At 39.5% G+C, this 21,721-nt stretch overlaps 1 protein-coding gene across 1 annotated transcript in view; it reads right to left on the reverse strand.

Annotated features, from left to right (window-relative positions):
* The window catches only part of PGM5 (phosphoglucomutase 5), a 65,880-nt gene that overhangs the window by 2,366 nt on the left and 41,793 nt on the right, over positions 1-21,721 (reverse strand). Inside the window, exons 8-10 of the mRNA XM_061344476.1 lie at positions 13,710-13,845; positions 12,630-12,813; positions 5,885-6,019 (exon numbers count right to left, since the gene is read on the reverse strand). Coding sequence (XP_061200460.1) covers positions 5,885-6,019; positions 12,630-12,813; positions 13,710-13,845 — 455 coding nt within the window. The remainder of the gene's footprint in view (positions 1-5,884; positions 6,020-12,629; positions 12,814-13,709; positions 13,846-21,721) is intronic.

Here is a 21,721-nt window from a genome sequence, read left to right on the forward strand (position 1 = left end):
TTATATGATTTCTCTGGACAGTAGTGTGCATTTTAACAGTCAACCAGAGCCATGCTAAAAGATCCAGTGATGAAAAGAGGTAACAATACTCTAGCAAACTACACTTGTGCTTAGGGTTGCAAGAGTGTCATGACAGAACCATGCAGAAACCTTTAATTTTATCCCTCATAAGATTAGGGATAACATACTGGATACAAGGACTTCTAGGTTACTGATTTCTAAAGTTCACCCTGCTCTTGGACAAACTTCACATCACAGACAACTGCTTTATATAACCATTATATATATATATATATATATACATATATATATATACACACACATATACACAATCATATATAAATCATAATCCTTTCATATGCTGACCTGAATATCAGTTTGTTTTTTCCTGTGCTACCTGCCATTAAAAAATTGTCTCAAAAATTCAGTCTTTGATGACAGTCTTTTGATCAAGACACTTTTCATCCCAATTATTTTTCTTTTACTTGGCTTGGCTTTTTGAAGGAAAATGCGAAGAAACAACTCCTGCCCCAAAACCTTTTTTTGGTTGCTGCTAATCTAATGATTCTGAAGCAAATTAGCATATATTTCACTAGTTTTTGGCAAAAGGAACTGCACCATTTGTTATTTACTGCACACTGTTTAAAGAGTAACTGATACAGTCTTCATAGGTCTGCGACAACACTTATTTACTGCTGTTGCAATTCACACAGTGAATAATACTGCAAACAGAGCTAGTTAATCCATATTCAGAACAATTCAGTTTATTCACTACACTGTTCCTAGGGCAAACAACTTTGCATAATGGGTCATTTGTTTCTTGGTCTTTGTATATGAAACTTCCTGTTTGAATCTTATCCCAATTCAGTAATATATCCAGGTGGCTAGACAAAGGACAAGAAGATATTAGCCATGTGTTAGGATCTGCAAAGAATGAATAATGAGTTGATCCATAAAATAAAGCTATAAATGAGCCTAAAGGTCAATAAACCATTGTTTTAATATTTCATGCCCATTGAATGTATCTCTAGATTTTCCATCTGCATTAAACTTCGCACAACTAATAACGGTCTTAACTTTAGAAAAAGATAAATGCCAATGCATAAAGGTTCAAGGCTTCAGACAGAACTGTTGTTTGTTATAATGAACTGAACCTCCTGAAATTGCTATTTGTATGCCTATTTGACCAGTTAAACCCAAGAAATCATCTTTTTAAGGAAATCTTGCAGCTAGCTGGAAAGCAACTTTCTCAGTAATGCGCAGCAATGAGGGGCATGACCAGTGACAAGGAGCATCAATGGAGTGCTCCTCTGTTCTAGGGGAACATTTTAGAAAAACTTTGGACATTTGTCATGGTTTAAGCCCAGCTGACAACACAGAACCACGCAGCTGCTTGCTCACTCCCCCTCTCCCCCTGCTCCTGGAGGGATATGGGGGAGAATCGAAAGAATGTGACTCCCACTGGTTGAGATAAGAATAGTCCAGTAACTAAGGTATAACACAAACCACTACTGCTGCTATCACCAATAATAATAATGATAAGGGAAATAACAAGGGAAAAGAATACAACCGCTCACCACCTGCCGACCGATACCCAGCCCGACCCAAGCAGTGATCTCACCCTTCCGGGTAACTGCCCCCAGTTTATATACTGGGTATGATGTGCTGTGGTATGGAAAACCTCTTTGGCTAGTTTGGGTCAGGTGTCCTGTCTTTGCTTCCTCCCGGCTTCCCCTCCTTCCTGGCAGAGCATGAGACTCAGAAAGTCATTGGTCAGAGTAAACATTACTGAGCAACAACAAAAAACACTGGTATTATCAGTGCTGTTCCCAGGCTAAAAGTCAAAACCATGGCACTGCACCAGCTACTACGAAGAAGAAAAATGAGTGCTACTGCTGAACCCAGGACAACATTGTTTTCAAGACTTTGTTTTAGAGCTAGACTGCATCACCACTAAAAATTACATAATTTTAAAACGTTTACATGGGATTGGTTTTAATATACTTTGCCCAGAGCATGATGGTTCTTTTTTTTTTTTTTCTTTTGCTCTTGATTTTTACTCCTGTTGATACTGACTTATAGAAGAACTGCATTACTCCTGGAAAAAAGGTTGCCACTCCTTACCTTTCAGGTGACCATGAAGCTGCTTTAGCCAATTTCCTTCAATGGATTTTTCAACAGCCAGAAGCCTCTGCTATTCACATTTATCTGTGACCTCAGACTTGTAATTATTAGCATATTTTACTGCTTTACCTTGGACTCTTACTTTATTAATCAGGCAGTTGGCTATGCTTAATTCTAGGTGGAAAGCATTAACAACTGTATGAAAGATGTTATTAAAAGAAGATTTGGGTGACCCTTATGATCATTAATGGCTACTGTTTAGCCGACATATAAATTGGAACAAAAGGTCCCTATTAGCCTTGCTTTGCTCTGGTTACAAGAATGCTGTTATGGAACCTCTAATTTTTCTAGAGCAAAAAATACACTTGAAGGCAACAAGGCCTGAAAATCAGCTCTTCCTGTGAGACCCATAGACAGTTACACAGTACTGAAGCACGACAAAGCATGAAGAGAGCTTTACTCGAGGACCACTCACTTGCATGGCTCCCTGGGGCCAAAATCAAAAGGCACAGGTTTGAGCAGCCCCAGTCACATTTCAAAGTTTGTTAGGCTTTCTGTTGGGTATTGAACCAAAGCTGGGCCAGCAGCTAGCACTGTCAGTTAGTTGAACCTGAGTGATATTGAGCACTGTTACAGATCTTTGTCCAAATTTCATTCCGGGCAAGAGTTCATCATAGAAGGAGCTCAGGTTGAAAGGGACCTTGAAAGATCACCAGGTCCAGCCTGTTGTGGGAAAGTAGTTATGGCCATCCAGAGACATACAGCACCTCTAATGTGAATGATTAATTCTGTCCACCTCAGTTGAACTGTTGGTTTAGAAGAACCATGTATATATTACCTTTACAATATGTCTTAGTTAACACTTCACTCAGAAAGTCCATGATTTCATACTGGTGTTTCAGGACAATATGCATGTCTCAGCATGCATACTGGAAGGAGTGGTTTAGATTTCTGCTTATCTGCAGAAAATTCTCTATCAGCAGTTACACTGTCAAAGACAACAGAAGCAAACTAGAAAAACTTGAAAATTGCCAAAAAGTTGGTTCATCAATTTTAGATGTAACTTTGTTTGAAAGGAAGGTGGAAAAACAGGATGCTGGCATGAGGCAAACTCAAGCCAGTTACCACAATGATTCCACAAAATGGCATGTAACTTCCAGTATAACTGAGTTGCCTATGAAGACAGGGTAATACATTTCTTGTGGAAAAGAGCCAAAAAGGCATTTTTGTCTTTCAGTGCAGGTATTGACTGGAACTGTCACCAATGCAAAGCATTCATCTTCAACTTGTCTATATAATCAGTGGAAAGAAAGTTCTGGAAGGAGGTGGTCCAATAAGGAGAAATAACCAAGTATTTACTTAAGCAGCCAATCATCAAATAAATTTATGTCTTGGTTTATGATAGAAGAAGAACGGAAGAGACTTTTTCACGACCAGCTGTTCCAGGCAGAGTGCAATGATACGGAAGCCACATGTAGTTACCTACTGAACTGCAAACATCAACTACACTTGAAGAAAAACAAGCATTTATCCCAAATGCAATAACTTCCTTAAGTACTACATATAAGGTATATACTTTATGTACCCTTTATAACAGTGTTCTTTGAGTAACTGGTCAATTAGGAATATGTTGGCTATGCCTCTATTACTGAAGGTAAAGAAGAAACAAAGCACTTAAAACTTCAAATCTATCACAACTTGTCTAGATACATACATACCAGCATGAATCTCAAAGCAAACTAAACAATACAGGAATTACAATTATCAGGAAAACTATGCCACCCCTCCCCAGCAATGCTGTTTTCTGCTCTTTGTTATTCACTCTGTTCCACATATTCCACTGAAGATGATCAAATGCTTTCTTGACAAATTTTAGTTATTTTTGTGCTAGCATGAGGATCTCCTGAAATCACTTTTATGTACTGCCTTGAAATCCACCATCTGCCTGTCCGATAAAATATCACCTTTCAAATCCTAATGCTCTCATGCTGTTGGCAATGTACCCAGCCAGGGCAAGGAAAGAGCAGTAGGAACTGTACAATGCTATACAATAAGAAACCAGAGAAAGAATTTACTGCATTAAACGAAATGAAACTGCTGTTTGTCATGTGTTTCCTGAGTCAGTCTGGATGTTAAAATATCTGCCTGCACTGCATAAATGCAGGAAAGTCCCTGCAACAAGTTTCAAGGCAATGAATGACATTTCTGCCCTTGGGATTATCTGTTCACTAGTGAATATCCTGGATAAACAGCCAAAAGTGTCATAATCTGACAGGCTCTAGTACATAAATAGAGAAAAAACCCTAAACCCTTCCAGACATTTTTCTGACCCTAGGAGTATGAGACCAGGCTATGAAAGCCCTGAGGGCACTGATAAGCCCTACTGGCCCAGCTTACTTTAGGAGATATAGAAGCCTAAGCTCTCCCAGCATGTTACTTCTCTCACATTGCATACCTTGTAACAAATAGAACAGTCTGCTGATGCAAAAAGGATTCAATTTTAAAAGGCATGCTTTCATTTGTAATTAAATAGTCAAAAGTTTAGCTAGATGAATGTTACAAGTATATGCTCTATTGCTTTCTATAATTTTTGCTGGGATCTGTTAGGCAGGAAACATGTTCAGATCACACTTTTTGTGTCAGATATCATAATGTTACTGAAAATCCACTGCAAACCTCTAAAATGAACTCTCAGTCTGTCTCTTTCCATGACCTATCGTTTCATCTATGCCTTGCCTGCATAGCATGAAGAACCACATTTGAAATGATTATCTCAACTCCAACTGATAAACAATTCGTGCTGTTAATAAAATTTTACATGGCCGTGGTGCATTGACCTTGGCTGCCCACCAGGTGCCCGCCATGCTGCTCTATCACTTCCTCCATTCCTCACTGACCTTGGTGTCTGTTTCTCCCACATGTTCTCACCCTGCCCTCCCTGCCACTGCTGCACAGTGGTTTTTACCCATCCTTTGAAAGCTTTTATGCATTTGCACCTCACATGAACAAGCAACTACACGGGACTTCAAACTATAGGGTTTTGATTTACTACAAGGTAACTGCTTAACCTCTCCCATGAAACATCCTTAGTTCTCTCACTGTATATCACAGCATCAAGTTGTTTTACTAGGAAAAATCTGAGAGTTCAAAATGTGGTTTATATTGTTAATTATTTTAGGCATCTGATGGATTACACTGCAACTTGCTCTCAGCATTCACTCTTCTTAGGAAAGAGTCTGGTTATGCTATGAGATAATTCTTTAGACAGCTACAAGTCTTTCCCTTAATAAGGAATCCCTACATCATTTAGACTCTGGCAGCCATATTTCCTAAGTGTACTTTCATCATGAGGCATCCCTGGGGTGAGATAATTAAGTGATCCCCAGATAACCTGCTTGCAAAATATTTTTTTTTATATTGTTCAATAACTGGGATTTGTTCTATAACACTTGCAAAACAATGAGTGAAAAAAATAAAATGAGCATGGCTTCTCTTACTAGATTAAAAATCATTGCTCAGCATTTATCACCAAGCATCTCAGCCCCTGACATTCCTGTTGTGCTAGATACTACACATATATTGAATCTGTTGGTCCTGCTTCAAAACATGTACAGTCACATGATTAGTAAAATCATCCACAAACACAGCAAACAGGTGTCAAGGTGCTGAGCATTCCTTCTGATCTAAAGGAGAAAACCTGTAGCCATTGCTAATACAGAGGAAGTGCATTACTTACTGACTCATAATACTACTGCATTACCTGTGGTTCCTTATTGTGTTGGCTAGGATCCTTTTCATAACTCTCTGCATAGATCCGGAGAGTAGCTCTCACATGGCTGGAAGCACTCATTCTGAAGATAAGCCTGGAAGCATCTGAAAAAATAATCCGCAGCCCCTATGGGAGAAGAAGGAGCAACATGTACGTAAGGTGGCAGTACCTTTACAAACCACAGTTCACTATTTAAAATAAACAATGAAAGGAAGAGTCATTTGGATACAATTCCTCTTTCCCTGTAACTTTGGACAACTCACTCATTATTCTTTTTCCCCCCTCTTAAGTCTAGAAATGATCTTGTGTATTTCCTCTTGCTCCTCATAACAAGAACTCTCTTAGTGCTGGGTTTGTTTTTTTTTTTATTCGGCTGCTTTGTTCTTGTTCTGTATGGCAGAGCAAAAAATTAATGGCCTAAGAAACTCTTATAAGATCAGTGGCTCAGTGGACTAAAACACAGCTACAGAAACTCAGGATCAAAAATCAGTTGTCAGTAGTGAATATAAAAGATAGACTCAATTGCTACCGCTCAAAGACCATGCATCAATATCAGATTACAAAGAGTTTCAACAAGAGCTTGTAGCAAACTTGGGAAACTTAACATGAAGTGTTAATTAATTTCAAGTATATTAATTAATTCACGTTAACTGTGTGTAGAATAAAAAAAACCCATTAACTGTGAATTTGCTCTTTGCTTCCCTTTTCTCCTCTTATTTTCTTTCCTCCACCCCCCTTTTATACTGTATATATGAACACACTCTTCTAAAGACCACAGACAATATACTTGGATCCACAGTCGACAGACTTTCTGTTCAGGAAGGCCCTTAAGTCCAAAGGACTATATTGCACTGTTACATAGTTGTAGTATTTCAATACTGTGCCAATTCTGCTCTAACACACCGCCTAGTTCCCTTTCTGTAATAAGTACCCTTAGACTAGGTGTCACCTCTCATATGCCACTGAACTTTATTTCCCCTTTTAGACATGATGTTGTTAAACACCTAGCGCATAAACTGAAGCCCTTGCTACCTTTGTTTAAGGGATCATGAAAAAATGAGAGAAGAGAATTTAAAGAGAAGCTTTATTTTCTTCCATTTTTACCAGCAGCTGAAGAAGACACTGCTGTTAGGAACACAGTGCTCCAATATTCTAATAAGTAGAAACCTCTGTTTCTTCTGCTATATGCCAAAACATCTCCAGAACGATGTAAAGCATTGTTTGCTTGGTAATCACAGAATCATAAAATAGTTTGGGTTGGAGGGGACCTTTAAAGCTCATCTACTGATGAGAAAGGACATCTTTCTTCAACCAGATCAGGTTGCTCAAAGCCCAGTCCAACCTGACCTTCAGTATTTCCACTATGACCTCCCTGAGCAATCTGTTTTAGTGTTTCACTACGCTAACTGTAAAAAACTTCTTCCTTGCATCTAGTCAGAATCTACCCTTTTTTAGTTTAAAACCATTATCACTTGTCCTATCACAACAGGCCCTACTACAAAATCTGTACTCATCTTTCTTATCAACCCCCCTTTAAGTACTGAAAGGCCACAATAAGGTCTCCCTGGAGTCCTCTCTTGTACAGGCTGAACAACCGAAACTCTCGACCTTTCCCCACAAGACAGGTGCTTCAGTCCTCTGATCATTTTTGTGGCCCCCTTCTGCACCCACTCCAACAGGTCCATGTCCTTCCTGTGTAATGTCAGTTAACACTAGAAAGTATAAACCAGGAAAATATCCCGCATGGACAAAGGGTGGATTAGATGGCCTAAGAGGTATTTTCCATCTCTAATGTTGGTGATATCATGACACTTTTTAAACTGCTAGTATAATTTTAACATGCATTGGCAACATAGATAAATAAATTTATCTAGTAGACTCAATACATACAGCAAAAGTGACAAGCAGAAATAGTTTACATTCAGAAGACTGAGCTGTAGAGCCTGTTTTTCTAATATTTTCTATTAAACCAACTTTATAATGAGATGGTTCAATTGATGCTGATGGGAGCTTTGCCATTGATTTCAGTGGAATCAGGATTTCATCTTTGACAACTTCAATTATACAGGCTGTTTGCTAAGATCTAAACCAGTGAGCAAGGGGTTATCTACTGCTGATTGTTCATTACGTTTTATGACAGTGAAATGGAAAAAGATAAACTGAAGAGTTTCACGGTTCTGGGTACAGTTTGTTTCAAATGGTTGCCAAAACCAGGACCAGCAATACAAAGTACAGAACATTAATGTCAATCAGCTTTAAGACAGAAGTAAGGGAGGCTGCACAAAATGAAAGCATGAACATCAGAGCATGTGAGTATCTTCCTCTCTGAAGACTACAGTGCCAATTAAATTGCTTCTGCCAGGACTAGCAATTCGCACAATGACATGAATAGCAAGACCACTTGAATACCCTTTCACATACTCCATGTTTATCTGTCAATAATAACAATAAGACATTGCTACTTGGTTTAGCACACCTGAAGTCCCACCACCCATTAAATTACGGGCTTCAGAATAAAAAGAATTTACAAACACTCCCCGTAACTCTTCCATAACTTGTCACAAAATGCTCCATCAAACCACAAGAATCTGTAGCCAGTTTGATGTCACAGTTATTTTCACTTGGGATGTTTATGTAATGTATACGTACACATGACCAGCATTCAGACAGTGCACTCTACTATTTCTGACCTTATCACTTTATTCATTTTGCATTTCTCAGGGACATACAACTGACAGTACCTATTTTTACACATGCATGGTGACAGTTAATGTTTGTCTTAGACTAGAATTCCTGCCATACAGCTGAAAATACTCTGCAAAAGGTAATTACAGAGACACAGTGGCTGTACTCCTTAAAATATGTAATAATACATTATATTAAAAAAAAACAATCCTATGTGCCAGGAAGAAATCATATGCTACGAAAACAATGGCCTTTAGAGCTGGACTGTGAAAGTCAACTTTTAAAGTCATGATATTTCACTTAGAGATTTAACTCATTTTTAAGAGAGCATACAGCAAAAAAGCTAACTTTCAACTCTTCCTTGGAAACAGTGATTTAAGCACTAGCAAAGCTTTTCACTCAGGAACACCACAGAAAGTAATAAGAGTTATTAAATTTTTATATTCCTCATTGTTTTCTGGAGACTATATCTAAAAACTGTGAGTTTCAAACATTTTTAAAGTCAAAAAACCCAGCCAAAAAAAATCACTGTAACCAAATAAATATGAGAAAGCACTGCCTGTTGAATAACCTGTGACTCAGCATCTTGTGCAAAGACTAAAGCAAACAGGTTTTGCCCGCTTGTTGCAAAAACTCTTTAACATACAGACACTTCCCTTTTTAACACTTTTGAGCTTTTGACATCATCAAGGTCAAAGCACGCTGTCAAAACTGCAAGCAGCCTATTTACTGTTTCTTATGACAGTATTTTTTCACCTGACATAAGTTCCATTAATTTAAAGTCACATATTTGCTATTTGCTGTATCGAAGGCATTAGCTCCATTAAACATAAAATTTTATATGCAGAACTTACAAACAAAACAAGAATAAAGAAAAGAAAACACTGAAAAGCCTGCCAGATAGAATAACTTCCAGTTTTAATAAAACAGGACACACTATTTGTCACTAACAAGAATATTGTTTTCTTATGGGAACAGACTTTTTTTTTCTAGGAGGAAGGAAATTGAAAAGCTCAGTACAGTTCTGAAAATCGACAGATATTTATTGGGGAGGGACTATTCATCAGGGACTGTAGCAACAGGACAAGGAGTAATGGGTTAAAACTTAAACAGGGGAAGCTTAGATCGGATATAAGGAAGCTCTTTACTGTAAGGGTGGTGAGGTACTGGAATGGGTTGCCCAGGGAAGTTGTGAATGCTCCATACCTGGCAGTGCTCAAGGCCAGGTTGGACAGGGCCTTGGGTGACATGGTTTAGTGGAACGGGTCCCTGCCCACAGCAGGGGTTTGGAACTGTATGATCTTAAGGTCCTCTCCAACCGTAACTATTCTATGATTCTATGATTTTAGGCAAACTGGGCCTAAACTCAGAATCAAAATCATGTTCCATGGTTACTCTGAACCAAAATTATGTTCCACGGTTAACCCACTGACTTTGAAGCTGATGTGATGAAGATGAGCTTCACAGGGATTTCTCTTTTACATTATAATTCAGTTAAACAGCCTACTGATGTATTTATGAAGCACTCAGAAAACTAAACCTACTGCATATTGTACTGTATGGTAGTATGGTTTGGTTTCCAGTAGTTTGTTTTGGTTTATTTTTTTAATTACCAATTTCATTATAAAGTACATAATATTCAATTTGTATATGTTAGAATGAACAAGACCAAGCAGCAAACTTCAAGCAAAATACCTTAGGATTTTGAAAAACATTTTTGAAATATAATGTCAGGGAGTAACACCAGTAGAAAAATCTAACCTAGTAGCAATATATCAGACACAGAGATGTACATATAAATTAGGAGCACATAAAATGGCTAATACTTTCACCTCAAAATATTGTGATTATCACTATTTTTATTTGGTCCTCTGCGGACTCTTTAGAGTCCCCCTAGGCATATCAGGCCGCAGTCACTACTCTGACAGGAAATACCTTATTGCTAATATGCAATTGGAATATTCTAAACAGAAGAATTTTTGACTTATCTCTGGAGATAGTATCTGAAATAACTTTTTTCCAACTTTTCCAATGCCTGTTTCCTGACCATTGCTCAAACTGAAACAAAAAAACCCCAAAACACTAAGATCACATGCAGAGCCCTTTGCATCCCAAATCTATCAAAGGAATGAGAAAATATTAATTAACTTCTAATAAAAAAGCTCCAGAGCTTTATTCTGTGAATCTCAGAATGTAAGAATGCTTCATTAAAGAGCTCGAAGTTAACCACTATAATGGGCAATTTGTACTTCTCATCCTTCCAATTCAAATTTCACATGAAAAATGAAACTGGTCCCATTCCTGTCTTGGAGGATCCTCAGGAGCAGCACTGTTATGTGCTCATGTGTGCAAAAGCTAGCACTATAGGGCTTCAAAAATGAAAACAGCCTTCATTAAGAGCAGAATATTTCATTTAATTTTATGCCTTATTATTGCACTATGATAAACAATATTCATGGGTTTCAATACTCAGAATTAATTGGAAGCTACAGCCTGGGTATATTGTTTGCTGCCTATTTTGTTGTTATTGGGTCTGTTTTCTGAACCTGATGGTTAATTTTCATGTAGCCATTTTCATTTACGACATACACTGCAGCTACACTGAATATAAAACTGTCTCCCCGCTACCTACTGGGGAGAAAAACCTTGAACAGGTTCCCAAAACATAGCTGGAAAATATGCATGAAGCTCATGACAGTTAGAAAGAGGCATCTCCATTTAAATAAAGAGCAAGCTAGCTGAGGAAAATGGCAGGAATGAACTGTTGTTTCATTTGCATGGATCAATGTCCTCTCTTATTTTGCTGTGTTTAGAGAATCCTGCTAAGGCTGTAGATACATGGAGCTATGAATGTGTGTTGCTGAAAGACAAACTGGTTGAACTGTAAATACGTGGTTGTCCCTATGAAAAGACATGGTTTCTGGTTTTATGGGCTCACTTTCAGAGTCCATCTGAAAATCGGCCAAGTCGTTTCTCCGTTTGTGTTAAGCAGTGATATGATTAGCAATTATATTCCAATTTAGGGCAAGGGCTTTGTATGAAAATTAAGGAAGGAAAAGTGCACTGAAAATTCACAAGCTATTTTATAAAAGAGGCACAACTCTGCCATGCCTGTAATTTTCCAGTGGGCTTGGATATAACAATTTCCTTGTATTTTGTTTCAGCACTAATATGCACTAAAAGAATAGTTCAGTGTCAGGTGGGCTGCTTATACTTGCTGGATGCAATGATGAATGGAAACTATAAAGACTCCGACCAGAATGGCATGACAGTAGTTTTAATGCCTTGTAATATCATTTGCTAAGGTCTGGTCAGGTCAAGTAATTCACAAACCAGAGAAACTAGGACAATAAAAATAAACAGCATAAAATCAGAACACAATGAGTTTTAGCTCTTACTAAAGATGTTTGGATATATATTTATTTGTGGCAAAAAAAAAAATACATTGTTAGCTTTGAGCACATTGTGAACTTCAGAACATTGAAGGCTCAGTCTGAACTGCAGTTCTTCATATGACTATGACTCATCATAGACATAGCCCAGAAGGAGCAATTGGAAAGAAGAACTGGTCATTTGGGCTAGAGAAGTCAAATGCGCCTACATATCGTACAACCTACTAAAGCCTTCTGCATGCTATTGGCTGCAACAGACATTGTGCCTTAAATATCCTGTAGGGCACCAATAGCGAGATTCCTTTTGTAGCAAGAAGAGATTTCAGACAGAAAACAGAAGATCATCTTTCTACATGACATTTTGCATTGTTCAGGAAATGGAACCCTCCATGTATGTACACTGATGTCAACAGGGAGTCCACCCCTTCTATACTCTCTGTGGCACTACTGCCTCCAGTTATGCACAGCAAGTGCGAGCTAAACCAGAGGTGAATTTTCATACCCAGACTGAGTTAATCTTAAGTGGGAAACGTGGTGCTTATCAAAGCAATGGAAACATCATCCTACAAATATGAGGCTTGTCAGCTGAATGTTAGAAACAACACTGTTACAGAAAATGACAGTTGCAAAACTTTGCTACTCCATCAGTACAGCCATACCTGTCTTTTGGTCACAGTGCCATCCACAGGATCTACGTACTCAAAGCTGTCTGTTCTTTCCACACTGTAAATATTGTTACCCACAGCAAACTGCTGATGGCTGAATGACTTGTCAGTGATTAAAGCTTCCAGGTCTCTCATTATGAAATATGCTGTTCTGGGTTCCAGTGCTTCATAATCAAACCTTGCATGTAAATAAAAAAAATTAGAACCAAAAAGTAAGTCCCCTACAGCTGAGAAAACTGAGAACTCAATATACTCACAGTCAGCAATTTACTGCTTTAAAAATCAGATGTGGACCATTGAAGTACTGATTGCAAATTAAACAAGCAACACATGCATGTCCTGTGCAACCTGACCATCATGCATGTGTACCACAGCTCTACACTGGGCACCTGACTCTGAGTCAACAGAAATTTAGAAAATCTACAGTTTCTAAAGTAGAATAGAAAACGGCTTTGATACACAAGAAGCTCTCCAAGATTAACGACACAATCAGTACAGTACTCAATAGCCAAGGAAAATAAAGATATGTAAACTACTCTGGATTAAGTCTATTCTGAGAGAAAGGGAGATGCGTAAGACATAAATGACAGTTAGAATTCACCCTTTTGAGAACGTAATAAAAATGAGTAAATATTCAGATCTTTGGGGAGTTCTTCTGAATTAGAAGTAGGCATATTTCCGGTTCTCACTAAACCACTGTCGCACAGAAGCACATACAGAAACAAATGCAGAATTAAATCTTCCTGAGATTTTGATTTTTTTTCAACACCATGTAACAAACTATCTCAACAGATTCCACAAGTAAATCCTTCAGATCTTTCTGCCATTTGATATCAGAAAACTATTAATCATATAGTAAGAGTGATGTATATGTAAGTGAGTAACTTCTGCTGACACTTACTCATCAGAAAAACCCTGCCCAGAGAAGAGTGGTAATCTGTGTCAGATTTTCATTCTGTGCATACAGCAAACACACAACTAAATGCAGCTACCTACAGCTAAACAAGTCACAGATGTAGCAGAATTGTCCTATCAAGTGTGTAAGTTCCTGTAACTTTTCCTCACTTTGCTTACCTGCAGTAGTAGTGTCGGCCAAATTTTGCCCAGTGATCCCTGACAATCTCCTCCACACTCTGCTTTCGAGCTGCTAGGATTGAAAGCCAAACTAGCACAGCCCATAGTCCATCTTTCTCTCGAAGGTGATCAGACCCTAAAGAGACATACATAAAGCATGTTATTTGGTATCACTACAAATCAGAAAACAAGGTAAGGGAAAATGTCTCATTTAACTTTTTATGTCACATAATAATAATCAGTAGTACAGTTATCAGCAACTCTGATACCTTCCAGATGGAAAATCAGAACTAATGTTTGAAATGTAATTTATTTATATATGACAAAGTCCATGCTCCTGAAGTTAAATAAAAAATGTACAAGTGCTTGAATAGAAATGGCATTAGTAGGAAAACATTTTCAGTCATGATTCCCACTCATTGACATAGAGTGTGTTTTCACACCTCTAGTACTGTTTCCCAGAACTGGGCTAGATATGAAAACCCCTGGCCATGAACCAGAATGTTCTGAATTATGTGAGTCAAGTTCAACAGCATCTTCCTAACTCTGCAGATGTTCATCTGTCAAGCTGCACAGAAAGGATTTTCCCATTTCATTAAAAATGAACATTTCCAGAATGTTGATGATCTCCCATCAGAAGAAAAACCAAGAGCTTGAAAAAGTGTTTTGGGAGTGTGTGTGTGGGAGGGAACAGACACATGAACAAATCCACAACACAAAACATACAGACACAAAAAAGCCAACAAATCCACCAACCCACCCTCAAAAAAAACCAACCAAACAAAAGAAAAAAAAAACAAAACCCAACCAACAACAAAAAAAAAGAAACAGCAAAAACCAAAACAAAGCCCACATTTTTCTTTCTATATTTCTCTATACTTTTCACAAGTAAAGCTGTTTGCATGCTCAGATACAAATACCTTCCTAGGTTTATATTTAAGAAGAGAGAAATTGATCCAAAAATGGAGAGTAGAAACAATTTTGCAATACCCCAGAGGATTTATTTAGCACATAGTCTAAAATACGGGAGGCACAAAGTCAGGTCTACTATCTGAATTCAAAGGGGCAGACTTGATCTTGCATTTCCCAAGCTCAAAGCAAAATGTCAACTCAGAATAATAGGCTATTCTGCAATAGGCATGTAATGTATTTTAACCAGATACATTTCTATGAAGCTAAGCTGTGCCTGTTAAAACTGAAAAGTATTAATCAGCAAAAAGTTTCAATAAAATCAATATCCTCTAACAGAAGACCTTCATGGAAAGGTTCCTGGTCATCTCAGCAAGTGCCATCTGTTTTGGGGTAATTTTGAACAAGCTTTTGTGGCAATATATATCTAAAACAGATTACCAAAAAATCAAGAAGAAGCACACATGAGAATTAACACAAAGTAAAATGCACGAAACCTGACACTGATACTGATGATGACTACATGAGCTAATAGACTTAAACATGTACTCATTGCTCTGTCATAATAACACTAGATTTTTTTTAAAGTTTGTTAGCTGCAACCTTACAACTTTCTGTCTAGTCACACGTTACTAAAACCCTGAGTACAACGGAAGTGCAGTAATTCAGAAGTTCTGTTTCCTCCATGAATTACCTACTCATCAGGTAATTGAACTGCCTGTGCTGTTAGAAGATACTTAGAGGAATCTAAAAAGTCTTTGTTTGAAAACCTGTCTTACGAAATACCCTCCTTCCTCAAACACAAAAATCCTGTGGCAGCAAGACTGCTTCACAGTGGTGTGATTTTACATAATAGCCTGCATAGTCTACAGTCACCTGTGTTTTGCTACTGGCAGAAGACACAGTTCTCATAATAAAATTGATCCACTGAAGCTGTTAATCATATGAAAAACTGTCAACAGAAAATTAAAGACATATAAGGAAAACTGCAAGATATGCAGAGAGCCACGGTGATTCCTAAGGTTCAGTCTCGATGATCCTCCAGTCACTGCTGCTGCCTTGGACTTGGCAGTCCCTCTTCTTGGAGGGACTTTCTGCCACTTTTTATCTGCCTTGATCTCTGAGCTTTCTGCAGCAAGGGCAGTCTCCTACAACAGCTACAGCTACGGGCTGGTCTGTGAGGGGCTGCTGTAGGAAGAGCAACAGCTTATTCTGTTCCTAGTTCCAGAGCCCTGGGCGCTGTAAAAGCATGGAGTGCCAACTAATCAGAGGAAAAAGGGCAGTGTTATTTGTGAGCTCTCATACCTTTCTTAATAGCTTCAGATAAGGAAGGAAAATAAATGTCCCTCCACAGGAAGTCAGTCCTTTGAACAATCAGGTCGTCACCTTTTCTACTCCCTCATTGTGAGAACATGTTAAATGAACTGAAGGGTGTCTTTTACAGAAACACCAGCAGCATGTCCTACCGACAATCAAGTCAGCTTATTCATAGGCAAAGCAGACAGCATGGTCACAATAATTTTTACTGTAGCCAGGATTATGTTCCCAGATAATGGTGCAGGCTTCTGCCATAGTCACCAAAAGAGAGACCAAGAATACAGCTGTCCCTTCCAACTGGTATCCATCGTTCTTCTGGTAGCAGCAGGAAAAGTCCTCAGGTCACCACAGCATCTGTGGAGCCCCTGGGACTGGTAGCACTGGGGCTCACCTGGGGTGGCAGGGCAGGGTCCAGCAGCCAGGCCCACCCCACTGCTCCAGCCAGGAGCAGGGCAGCTGGGGGCCCAAGGGCAGCCCCACCCCGGGCACTGGGCACCTCCTTTGGGATGGGGATGGATGGAGGCCAGGCGAGGATGTGGGACCATGGGTAGGCCTGTCGGGGGGGACCGCTGGCCAGGCAGGATGGGGGGGTATGGGCAGATGGAGACTGGCCCTGCTGCAGCATCACTGGGGCAGGGGCTGACCCCCAAGTTCCTGGGCAGGCTGGGGGACCCCCTGGGGCTGGGCAGGAATCTGGTAGAAGCATGCTCGCTTATAAAGACCCCACCATGGCTGCTCCTCTCCTCCCTAACCCACCTGTTTCTCCTTTCAGCCATTCATCCTTAACACTGGAAAATTCAGCTTCACCTAAAAAGTCACCTCTGTGGCTGACATTACCAGCAATGTAAACAGCCTAAGTGTCTCAACAGACACCAGAAAGAACTGGAGACATGGTATTGAGCTAAACACCTCAGCAATTTGTGCCAGTGTAAAATGATCATTTATTCTCCTGTTGTGTAACACTCTGCAGACTGCAGGCCAACAAATTATGCAGTGAAAGGCACAACATCCGTTCAGCAAAATGGTCTACATATCACGACAACTGTATGATGGTCTGAACTGAACAGCGAAGAAGAAATGTGTTTTAGCAAACATTTTGAGTGTGTTTCATTGAACCAAAATCGTGCGGCAAAACATGGACGGAAGACTTTTTGTAAAGCTTTTTGTTGTGCACTGAGCCTTGCTTTGGCATGGCTTAAGCTCATAAACCTGTATAAAGAGGGATAACTGCATAAATATATCATTCTTTTGATCCATTTAGCAGCTTTGGCATGTGCTGCATCCTTGTGTGTCCTTCGGGAGGACATACAGATTGCTGCTCCTCTGGAAAGAGAAAGCACTGGAAGAAACCAATTCAGAGGCCAAAATCTGTGCAGAAAAGCTGGAAACAGCACAACTGTTCCAGAATCAAAAGTCACGGGTTAAAAACACTAGCCCGATGCGAGTACAGAACAATAATCATGTATGCCCAAGAAGTGTCTCAGTTTCTTGTTCTTAGGAGGAGGAAAACGGACAACTGGGATTTCTTGGAAATTGTTTATTCACCCTCTTCTATTCCACCAGCACACTGGTCAACTGGGTTACTGTATGCACATATGTTGTTCTCTTTATTGCCCGTCTTTCTTCTGGAAAATTCAAATCTGTAACTGCAACTCTGTTAGTCAGCTCTTGTTTTTACCTCATGTACGGTTGTCTGCAGATGTCTTTGCCCTCTCTCTCTCTCACTTACTCCTACTGCCCAGTTCACACAGGAGGGAAGGAGCTCATTTTGCTGCCCCACACTAACACCATTCTGCTTTGCTTTATAAATCACAGAATCATAGAATCATAGAATGGTTTGGGCTGGAAGGGACCTTAAAGACCATCTGGTTCCAACGCCCCTGCCATGGAAAGGGATGTCTTCTACTAGACCAGGCTGCTCAAAGCCCAGCCTGGCCTTGAATACTTCCAGGGATGAGGCAGCCACAGCTTCTCTAGGCAACCTGTGCCAGTGTCTCAGCACCCTCACAGAAAAGAATTTTTCCCTAATGTCCAATCTAAATCTCCCCTCTTTCAGTTTAAATCCATTCCCCCTTGTCCCGTCACTATATGTCTTTGTAAAAAGTCCCTCTCTAAATTTCTTGTAGGCCTCCCTTAGGTATTGGAAGACTGTTAGAAGGTAACCCTGAAGTCTTCTTGTCTCCATGCTGAAGAGGCCCAACTGTCTCAGCCTGTCTCCATAGCAGAGGTGCTCCATCCCTCTGATCATATTTGTGGCCTCCTCTGGACTCCTTCAAGCACATCCATGTCCCTCTTGTATTGGGGCCCCAGAGCTGGATATAATACTACAGACAGGGTCTCACAAGAGCACAGCAGAGGGGCAGGATCACCTCCTTCAACCTGCTTGTCATGCTCCTTTTGATGTAGCCCAGCACATGGCTGGTTTCTGAGCTGTGAGTGCACACTGCTGGGTCATGCTGAGCTTCTCATCAACCAACACCCCCAAAGTCCTTCTCCTGAGGGCTGCTTTCTCCCAGCTGATCCAGCATCTACTGCTGTGGATCTGCAAAGGCAGAGCTCTCTTGTGCAGAGGGATCGAGTAAAATGTGCCTTGAAACTATGTATTCCTAAGACTGCAATATTAATAGTCCTCCCTGCTTTCTAAGGGCTCTCAGCAATCTCAGGATAATTCTCAGTAATACATTTAATTGAACCACCCAAGGTAATAATGAATTCTAGACTCTGTTTAAGGAGCTGAAGCTAACAGAGACAACAGAACAGGAGCCAACAAATATTTTTCTGATTATTCCATTATATTTAATTTGCCATCAGTAAGGAAAATTATAGTAACTGCAACTTCCTCAACAACTTATTTTTAATTGTCACACATTCTTTCATATAACAGTAGCAAAAATTACATTTACTACTGTGATCATCAATTGCTATAACCAAACTCAGAATAAACAATCTGGGAAAAACTCTGAGTATGTTCCTATTCATAAAGAAGTACTCAGCTTAAACAGGCTTGAAGTAAAGTCTTGTGGGGCAGTAGCCTGAGAAACAAAGATCATGCAAAAAATATTCTTATTATGGTTTTTCTGATACTGGAAAGATGTTGGACATGCAGGCTGGTTTCTATATGTCTAACTTCTGCTGTATCTGATATTTCCAATCCTGATAGTGAGCTGTAAGGGTCATATGCATTAAGAAAATGTAATTGCTTTTACCTAAACTAGTCATCTGTGTCTAGCATATTGCATTTTGTAATTGTGATTTTTAAATAAAAACCTCACTGAAAAGAAGATATAAACTCATGATAAATCATTTTGTTTGCACACAATTTGAGTCTTACAAAATTATCATCCATCGATCTAAACCTTGATGATACTTTAGGCAAATGGAGATTTACAGGCATTCTGCTCTGTCCCTTTATTCAAGTTAATGAGATTATTTTAGATTCATGTTACTGTAATAGATAGCAGCAAACAGCTCTTTTAAGGCTTTCATTCATTTCAGCAGCAGCACATTTTTGTATTCTCCACTGGTCCCTCTTCCACATAATCTTGCAGGAGAAGGCACCTGATGTTAACAGAATCAGGAAATTTGGAGATGAAGCATGCAAATTATGAAATATGTAGCAATTACTGAAGTGGCTTAAACTTCAGAAAGATAAATCAGACACACAACTCTCCTAATCCTGATTAATAGTTTGCTGATGAAATTTACAATCTAACTGCTGTTGCTGACGCCCTTCCTTGAACTGTGTCCTGGACATTAGTCATAGAAGCAAAAAGCTACTAACCTCATCTGACAAGCTCCCCACACTGCTACAAAAATGGAAGAAGTTTTTAAAGAATTGGTTGAGCTCCAAGATCAGCTGCCAGAAAACAAGTCTGGGAAACACAGCCATACGGGATGTTTTCAAAATCTTTTGTCCTTTTATAGCAGAAAATTTGATTTATTTACTTGCTAGAGCAAAATCCCTTATGCTACAAAACCAGGCCTCTGTATTATTTGGAAATTACAGCTGTCCTGGATTACCTGGGTACACAGGCAATTGGTCTGCAGTGCTGTTTCGTTAGTTTGATGATAGACTATGGATCTGTAAAGCCCCCTTCTTTTGAACAGAACAGCAAATTTCCAACTCTGATCATCTATATAGTACATTTATTTAAATATTCCATGCTGAAATATAAAGAATTGCCAAGTTTCATTTCCCTAAGGGTAAAGCTGTAAGATTGATTCAAATGCCCAATACTGGCAGAAATTTATGAGATGTCACAGAGCTGAGGACATCACTAAAAGATGTGCAATAAGGTGAATATTTATTGCTAAAACCAGCTCACATTGTTAAAGTATTGGTCGGCTACAGATCAGATTGCATTTTACAAATAAACCTACTGGTATATGAGATATTTTCAGACAGCTGCATTGAATTGAAAGATGATAAGGAAACAAAGGCAGGAAGAGAAACAAACTTCAGGCATCATAATGGCTGCATAACTGCCCTGTAGGCACTGTCATGATTCACCTACAAAGCAACTACACATGCACTGAGGACCCAGTTTAAACAAGTGCTCAAGCTGTCTGGATGCCATGGTATTCAATCTTGAGAGCTCAGATTAGCTTTTAAATGGCACTAGTTTAAATGGGAGGTCAGGAGGTTTTCTGCACTTAAGTGCGTGCAACAAAGCTCATCCGACCAGAAAGTACCAGGATGCACAGATCAGGTATTGGTGTAGAGCTGCTCTCCATGCTAGCCAGCAATATGTTGTTCAAGCATCCTTAGCATTTATTAGGACTCTGGAGAATTAATGATAGGCTAGGAGAACCAGATTAAGACAGAAACACAGAGATCACTAAGAATGCAGAGACTTGTCTGAGGTCAGGAGACCTCAAAAAATCAGAAGAGAGGCTATAGTACAAAAAGCAATTGGTTTAGGGCCCTACAGAAGGACACAAGCAAAGGTCAGAAGTCATGAACAGAGAGAAATTAAGAGAAATTCTCTTACCTACCTAGAAAAACAGACAAACTCCAGAGGCCTTTGCTTGAACTTTATGAGACACTTGTCCCTCTTTTCCAATTTCAGCAACCACCCAAACAGTACTCAGGGTAATAAACTTAGACCAACACAGACCACAATGCTCTCAGTGTTTCAGCCTCTACTGATTTCTGATCTGCAGTGCTAAAGTTCACCAATGCTTGGGACAACCCGCTTAGCAAGCCCTGAATACACCTTTTTGCTGTGCATGGGAATTTGTGCATGTGAAATTTGGTATTTGGCTTTTTTTATAACTGAGCCATAAAGTTTAAATGGCAAGTCTCCTCAAAGGAGACAAGGCTTCTATTAAGCAACCAAAGATTACTCCCTTCTCCCTGAGACAGAAAGCATCTGGAAGAGTTGTACTCATATCACCAGAGTAATACTGTCTAGGAGCCTTACTTGCTTCTTCCCAAGCTGAAACAGGCCTAAGGCAGTGACAAATAGAGGCCATCCCGCCTCACTTTACATACCTCAACAGATAAAATTGCATGCAGCAGGTGATGATGCACTCTGTGGGCTAAGGTGCCCAGATGTACTTCAGCCGATGGAAACTCTCCATCGACCTTTTACAAGGTCCTTCCAGTCAAAACCCACACTTCCCTTTCTTCAGCATGACAATAAAGGCAGGAGATTTTTCCAAATAATTTGGGAGCTAATGAGGTCATGCTGATGTCTCAAGACCACCCAAGTTTCATGGAAATATCTGCATTTAGATGAACAGGAGGAGCTTCAATATTTATAGGGAAGGGTTACGAAACTGAC

This window comes from Neopsephotus bourkii, unplaced genomic scaffold (genome assembly GCF_033783945.1).
Source record: "Neopsephotus bourkii isolate Nb327-2 ecotype Australia unplaced genomic scaffold, CSIRO-AGI_Nbou_v1 NB_220, whole genome shotgun sequence".
In the NCBI taxonomy this organism is placed as follows: domain Eukaryota; kingdom Metazoa; phylum Chordata; class Aves; order Psittaciformes; family Psittacidae; genus Neopsephotus; species Neopsephotus bourkii.